This window comes from Scomber scombrus, chromosome 21 (genome assembly GCF_963691925.1).
Source record: "Scomber scombrus chromosome 21, fScoSco1.1, whole genome shotgun sequence".
Classification (NCBI taxonomy): Eukaryota; Metazoa; Chordata; class Actinopteri; order Scombriformes; family Scombridae; genus Scomber; species Scomber scombrus.
Genome location: NC_084990.1, coordinates 11,646,081 through 11,652,072, shown reverse-complemented (window position 1 = coordinate 11,652,072; position 5,992 = coordinate 11,646,081). Strand labels below are relative to the sequence as shown.

At 40.6% G+C, this 5,992-nt stretch overlaps 1 protein-coding gene across 1 annotated transcript; it reads left to right on the top strand.

Annotated features, from left to right (window-relative positions):
* Positions 1–1,968: 1,968 nt before the first annotated feature.
* LOC134003524 (heparan sulfate glucosamine 3-O-sulfotransferase 2-like) lies at positions 1,969–5,779 on the top strand. Its single transcript, XM_062442752.1, has 2 exons — positions 1,969–2,459; positions 5,161–5,779. The coding sequence occupies exons 1-2, from the start codon at positions 1,969–1,971 to the stop codon at positions 5,777–5,779; spliced, it is 1,110 nt and encodes a 369-aa protein (XP_062298736.1).
* The last annotated feature ends 213 nt before the right edge of the window (positions 5,780–5,992 follow it).

The following is a 5,992-nucleotide window of genomic DNA, read 5'->3' as shown; positions in this document are numbered from 1 at the left end:
ATGTGTCTTAACTGTGTGTTACTGTCACCCGCATGTCTGATTCTGTTTGCAGGTGGAGAGGTTATTCTGACAAGTTATGACAGGGAATCAATACTTAGTTAAGCAATTATGAAACAGAAGAAAATATGAATGTATGCAGTAAAGATTTCTATCTGTTAATACAGTATCTCACATATTGACTGAAATGAGTACCCCTATATCTCATATTTTATTTAATTGTTAGGATTTTAATCAATCAGTAGCTTCATACTACAGATTAAAGAGGACTGATAAATCAATTTCAGCTGATAGTTGAGTCTAAACATAAAACAATCATGTATTAGGTTCAAAGTTAATCTTTGAACTTAGAAACAGCAGTTTCAATTTAAGTCCAATTAGTAGCTTTTCTGCAGCGTACGATTATTTGACTTGACTTTCATCAGCAAATGGAATTGTTATGAAATTGATTTATACCTATGAACTGGTTTTGATCACTGTAATCATTCCTCTTGTTCAAACTGAACAACAGAATTAACGTGCTAAAATGGACTGTACTTAAATATCACTTTTCTAGTCGTTATGACCACGCAAAGCACTTTTACACTACGTCTCATTCACCCATTCACACACATTCATACACTGATGGCAGGGGCTATCACACAGGGTGCCAACCTGCTCATCAGAGGGAAACTAACCATTCATACACAGTTGGCACAGCAACGGGAGCAATTTGAGGTTAAGTGTCTTGCCCAAGGACACATCGACATATGGACTGGAGGAGCCGGGAATCGAACCGCCAATCTCCCAACCGCTCTACCTCCTGAGCTATAGTCGCTTACAATGTGCTTACAATGTAACTCCTGAACATGCTTACAATGTAATTAATGGGAGACAAAATCTACATCCACAAATGTTTGAATACAAATGTATTTGAAAGTTTATCTGCAGCTAATTTGAGGCTTCCTCAAAAAGGATCTTCTAATGGGCAGTAGGAACAGAAGGAATGATGATAACAAGAAAAGCCTAATTCAATGTTAATTTGGTTACCTGAGTCAGACTTGAAAAACTGTGAACATACCTTTTAAGGACTCTGTAATTTTGATGCAAGTGGAACTCAACTGACAAAAGTTAGAGCTGAACCTGAACAGACACGGAAAAAAGAAACCGAATTCAATATCAAGAGATGCAACATGCAGTCATACAAACACAAAAGAGAATGTTATAGTGCTGTGATTGGTGCAACAAGAAGAGAGAAACTGTAACACTTGAGTGCCAAGCATTTGCTCTACATAGAGGTTTCAGTTGCTTCTAGGGTTATGGAAGTACAACAGATGGATGTTTATGGATTTGTGTCATCCTGTCTTGATTTGTCACGTGCCATGTGTTGAAATGTATACAATCACTGTTTTTTTCCCATGCACCTACATGAGCCATGCTTAAAAGCTGTGAAAATCTACAGATATGACGGGGCTTTTTCAATGGCGCAAAAAAGCTTAAATGCTTTACTATGCTGCTGTTAGATTAGAAGAGGGTAAAGTCAAATGGGTGAGGGAAAGCTGAATACTTTTTTTTAATGCAAAGATGCTCTGACGTCACCGTGCTGAAGCATTTTTCTGTCGCTCAGGCGCTTTGGAGCTGACAGTCCGCAGAAGTTGCCAAGCGAGCGCGTCTCCCACCCCCCTCTAACCCCCTAATCCTGCTTTCGATGATGACCATGACTGCGTCCGGGAGTTTTACAGGAGGATGTCTTTTCCAAACTCAGTGCGCAACGGAGGATGCCTTTTCCATCAAGGGACTGAAGGGATGGGACGCGGATGGACTGTGTTAATACGATGAAGTGATGGAAGTGCTGAACTGGCCAAACGCAGAAGTTTCGTGATTTTGTTTTTCTGCCTTGGTGACGAGACAATTAAGCCAATAAAGCGACTAAACAATCAGAATTGAAGGGTATCAATTAGAAAACCATGCTCTGTTCATATCCATGGAGAGATGGCATGCGCGCTCCTCTTCAGTCGACTTCTTCCCTTCTCACACAGGCTCACAAGAACATCCGTTTGTTTGCTTTCTCTTTTCCTTTCATACTTGTGCTACTGTGTATTATTCCCTGCCGATAACATCATGCAAAAGTCAGGGGATCAAACGCCCAGCTGCCAGCGCGTACTGGCTGATGGAGGCAGAAGACGCCTTCAGAAATCCCCGTCCTGCGTCTTGCAGCTGGATGAAAAACCGGGCAGTGTTGAGGTGTCTGACCAAAGACGTCCTTCGGCTCTTCACGTCGTAAGGAACGACACCCCCAGCGCAGCGATGGGTAATTTAAAGTTTGGGAATAAAAAGTTACCGAATGCCATCATAGTTGGTGTGAAAAAGGGAGGGACGAGAGCTGTGCTGGAGTTCATAAGAATTCATCCTGACGTGCGAGCTGCTGGCACCGAGACACATTTCTTCGACAGAAACTATGACAGAGGCCTAGAGTGGTACAGGTAAGAGCATATCTCACATGCACAGGTGCATGCCTATCTGCTCCAGTGCCCATGTGATATGATCTTTAAATAAGTTACCAAATCAACTTAAAACAAATGACCCGACGGCAACAGGGCATTTGCTAAGTAGTCAGAGGATGTTGATGTGATGAATTGTTGAAGGTTATTTTTGGAACACAACAGTCGATAATTAGATTGAATTACACTACATAATGTTTTGTAACTATGCTGGGGTGAATGATTATTAAACTGAATTAGTGAAAGTGTGGCATTTTCATTTGGATGGGGCCCTCAAAGGCCCCTTGGAGTGTTTGGACTTAGGAGCCAGGCTGATAGTCACCTGTGTTTACATGATCTTAAAAGCATGTACCTGCTCTCTCCAAACTAGCAGAATGTGATGATATGAAACCATATGAAAAATGATATACTACCCAGTAAGACTGCTGCGCTTCATAATCCAAAAGAGGATGATTTTCCCACCTCCAAATGGAGTACAAAGGGACTTAGTTGTAGCTGTTTATGCAGCTGCAATTGCTTTTTATTTTTCTTTCTTTTCTTTCTTTATTCATTCACTTAGTAGCCTATCTGTTCTCACAAGTGCCTTGCCAAATACTGACAAAAATTCTGTACTGATGGAATATTCAAAATGCTAGAAATGATGATGAAGAAGAAATCATTTAGGGAAACACAAAAGCTGAGATAAATGGCGGCTTAAAATTAAAAGCTTGTTTCACATAAAAGCAGCTTCTTATTGTCAAAACTGTCGCTGCATGTTATAGTTGTCCCTCTCTCCCTCCCTGGGTAAACATTTTTGATGTGTTTTCAGTATCTCCACTCATTTTAAAATTTTATTGAAAAAACCTTAAAGGCCGGAGCTCTGTGTGCACTGGCAGAACAGTGACTCTCTTTTTTTTGGATGTACTGTAGAGCAATTCATCAGAGTTCTCATAAAATCTAACCTCAGGAGGCAAACAGTGTAAACTGCCTTGTGCAGGCTTATTGTAGCTGCCAGGCCTCTGAGCTATTGTCATGTTTGTTTATGTTAATTGTGCTAACATCTCAAAGAGAATGATTTATAGATTTTAAAATGCTACATGAAGCACGTTTAACAAGGTGCAGCCCCATTGCATTGCTTTGTATGAAATAGTCAGATAGTCTCTCTATAAATCCCATATATGAAATATGTACATTAATATTTCAACTCCTTAATTACAAATTTAAACTCAATACACAAACACACGCACAAGCACACACACACACACACACACACACACACACACACACACACACACACACACACATATAAATCTTCTTCCAAATACATTTCATGTTAATGATTGGCTGTCATGTAGCATGGAGGAAGGATGTGCATCAATAATATTATAAAATAATTATAGACTGCAAGTATCTCCACTAATTGGCACGACTCTTCAGGACGGTTGGCGGCTGAAGCCCTTTTTATCTCAGAGATGTGTCTTAGAGAGGTGAACCCTGCCCGTTACCGTAGTCTGATTGTCAGCTGTCAAAGCTGCAGAGAAAAGGTCAAATGCCAACTCACTGACTTTTGAGGATTGCTTTTAAAATAAACCTTTGCTTCCCAGCAACTCTTGTGTAAAGGCTCATCAATAAAGGCCAAGCTATTTTTCTGAATAGTCATGGTTGCTTAATATGCAATTGAGTGAGCTGCGGGCATCTTTTGTTCAATACAATCTGGAAACAGAAAGGATAAAGGAAAAGGAGGAGTGATGAAGGTCATTAAATGTAACTTGCCACGCAGGGATGCATCAGATGGCAACTTGTCTGTCAAGAACACATAAAATTAAATAAAATAATGGCACAAGCAGCACTTAAGACTAGATTGTAGAGCCAGGTGGGCTGTCCTTGGTAAAGACAAGCTGTTTTTTAAACTGTTTTGGAAATAAATTTCACAAAAATGTATACACAAAAAATGCATCTGTACTCTTTTATATGGGTTTTTAATCTTGTTCTGATAGGTCAGTATGGTGCTTCAGTATTCATTTTCCAGCTGGTTCGATCAACTTTATGGCATAGAAAAATATTATAGTTCAATTCTCTAGATAGTCTGGACATGATGCATGTCATGTCATCTATTTTTGTTGGCCAAGTTGCCATTCATGCATCATCCAAATGTTGCTGTTAAAGCCATTATGTATGGGATTTGAAAATCCCATACAAAATGGCCATAGTGGCCTACTTTTCAGACCCAGAAGTAACCCAACAGAGTCACTCTGCTATACATGTTCTGTTTGCATTTATGGTGATTTATTACTCCTGAACCATGCTGGGTGGATGCACAAGAGAACTGTCTGCGAGACAAGTCTCCTGTGACAACAGAGTACTATGACTTTGCGTCAGTGCTCCTATTATCATTTACATCGAGAAACTGGGTTCACAGCCAAACTGGAGCTTCTCAGTTAGGATGGTTTTGTGCCTTTGCAACTCACTTGTGTAATCTTGCCCTAAATAGACATCTAATACAAGCCTTTTTCTTTTTGACAGAGTGGATGCAAGGACATCATGTCCTCTGTGTCTGAATCTCTTAGTCTTTGCGGTAATTTTAAGCAATTCAAAACAGCAGTGCAAGAAAATATGATGAAAAGACACTTAAAGTAATGTGAATGTAAATGAGAAACCTCTATCTTAATGGAACTTTTACTGTGTGTTTTCATTTTTTATTCAGAGGTTTAATGCCAAGGACTCTTGAAAGCCAAATCACAATGGAGAAGACACCAAGCTACTTTGTGACTAAAGAGACGCCACACCGGATCTCTGCTATGTCCCGAGATACCAAGCTCATTGTGGTGGTGCGGGACCCTGTCACCCGCGCAATATCAGATTACACACAGACTTTATCCAAAACGCCTGAACTGCCGAGCTTCCAGGAGCTGGCCTTCAGAAACCAGAGCTTGGGCATTGTGGACACATCCTGGAATGCCATTCGGATCGGCCTGTATGCTCTGCACCTTGAAAACTGGCTCCGTTACTTCCCCCTGGCTCATATCCACTTTGTTAGCGGAGAGCGTCTAATCACAGACCCAGCAGGGGAATTGGCTCGGGTGCAGGACTTCCTTGGGTTAAAACGTATTGTCACAGATAAACACTTCTATTTCAACCGCACCAAGGGCTTCCCTTGCCTTAAGAAGCCTGAGAGCAGCGGCTCACCCCGCTGTTTAGGCAAGTCCAAGGGCAGAACTCATGTGCAGATAGACAGAGATGCTATTGAGCAGCTGCGAGACTTCTATAGACCTTTTAATGTCAAGTTTTATGAAATGGTGGGTCAAGATTTCAAGTGGGAGTAGAGGTTTGAGACATATTTTTAAAAGATACGAGAGAGATTTGTGTATTCCACAAATGTTATTTAAAAAAAATGGTTGGCCTAGAGTCATTTGTCGTGGCTATGCTAGACGCAGATCTTTGTGTTACTTTTCAAGTAACACAGCAAAAACAGTATTATTCTTTGCAGTGACACTAATGAACAGAGCAAATCTAATCCAAGTTGACATTGCTTTTGC

What these genes read in the sequence shown, in the direction of transcription:
- LOC134003524 (XM_062442752.1), top strand. Translation starts at nt 1,969, where the DNA reads ATGGCATGCGCGCTCCTCTTCAGTCGACTTCTTCCCTTCTCACACAGG. An exon ending in AGAGGCCTAGAGTGGTACAG is followed by an intron (nt 2,460 to 5,160) that starts GTAAGAGCATAT and finishes TTTTTTATTCAG; the next exon opens with AGGTTTAATGCCAAGGACTC.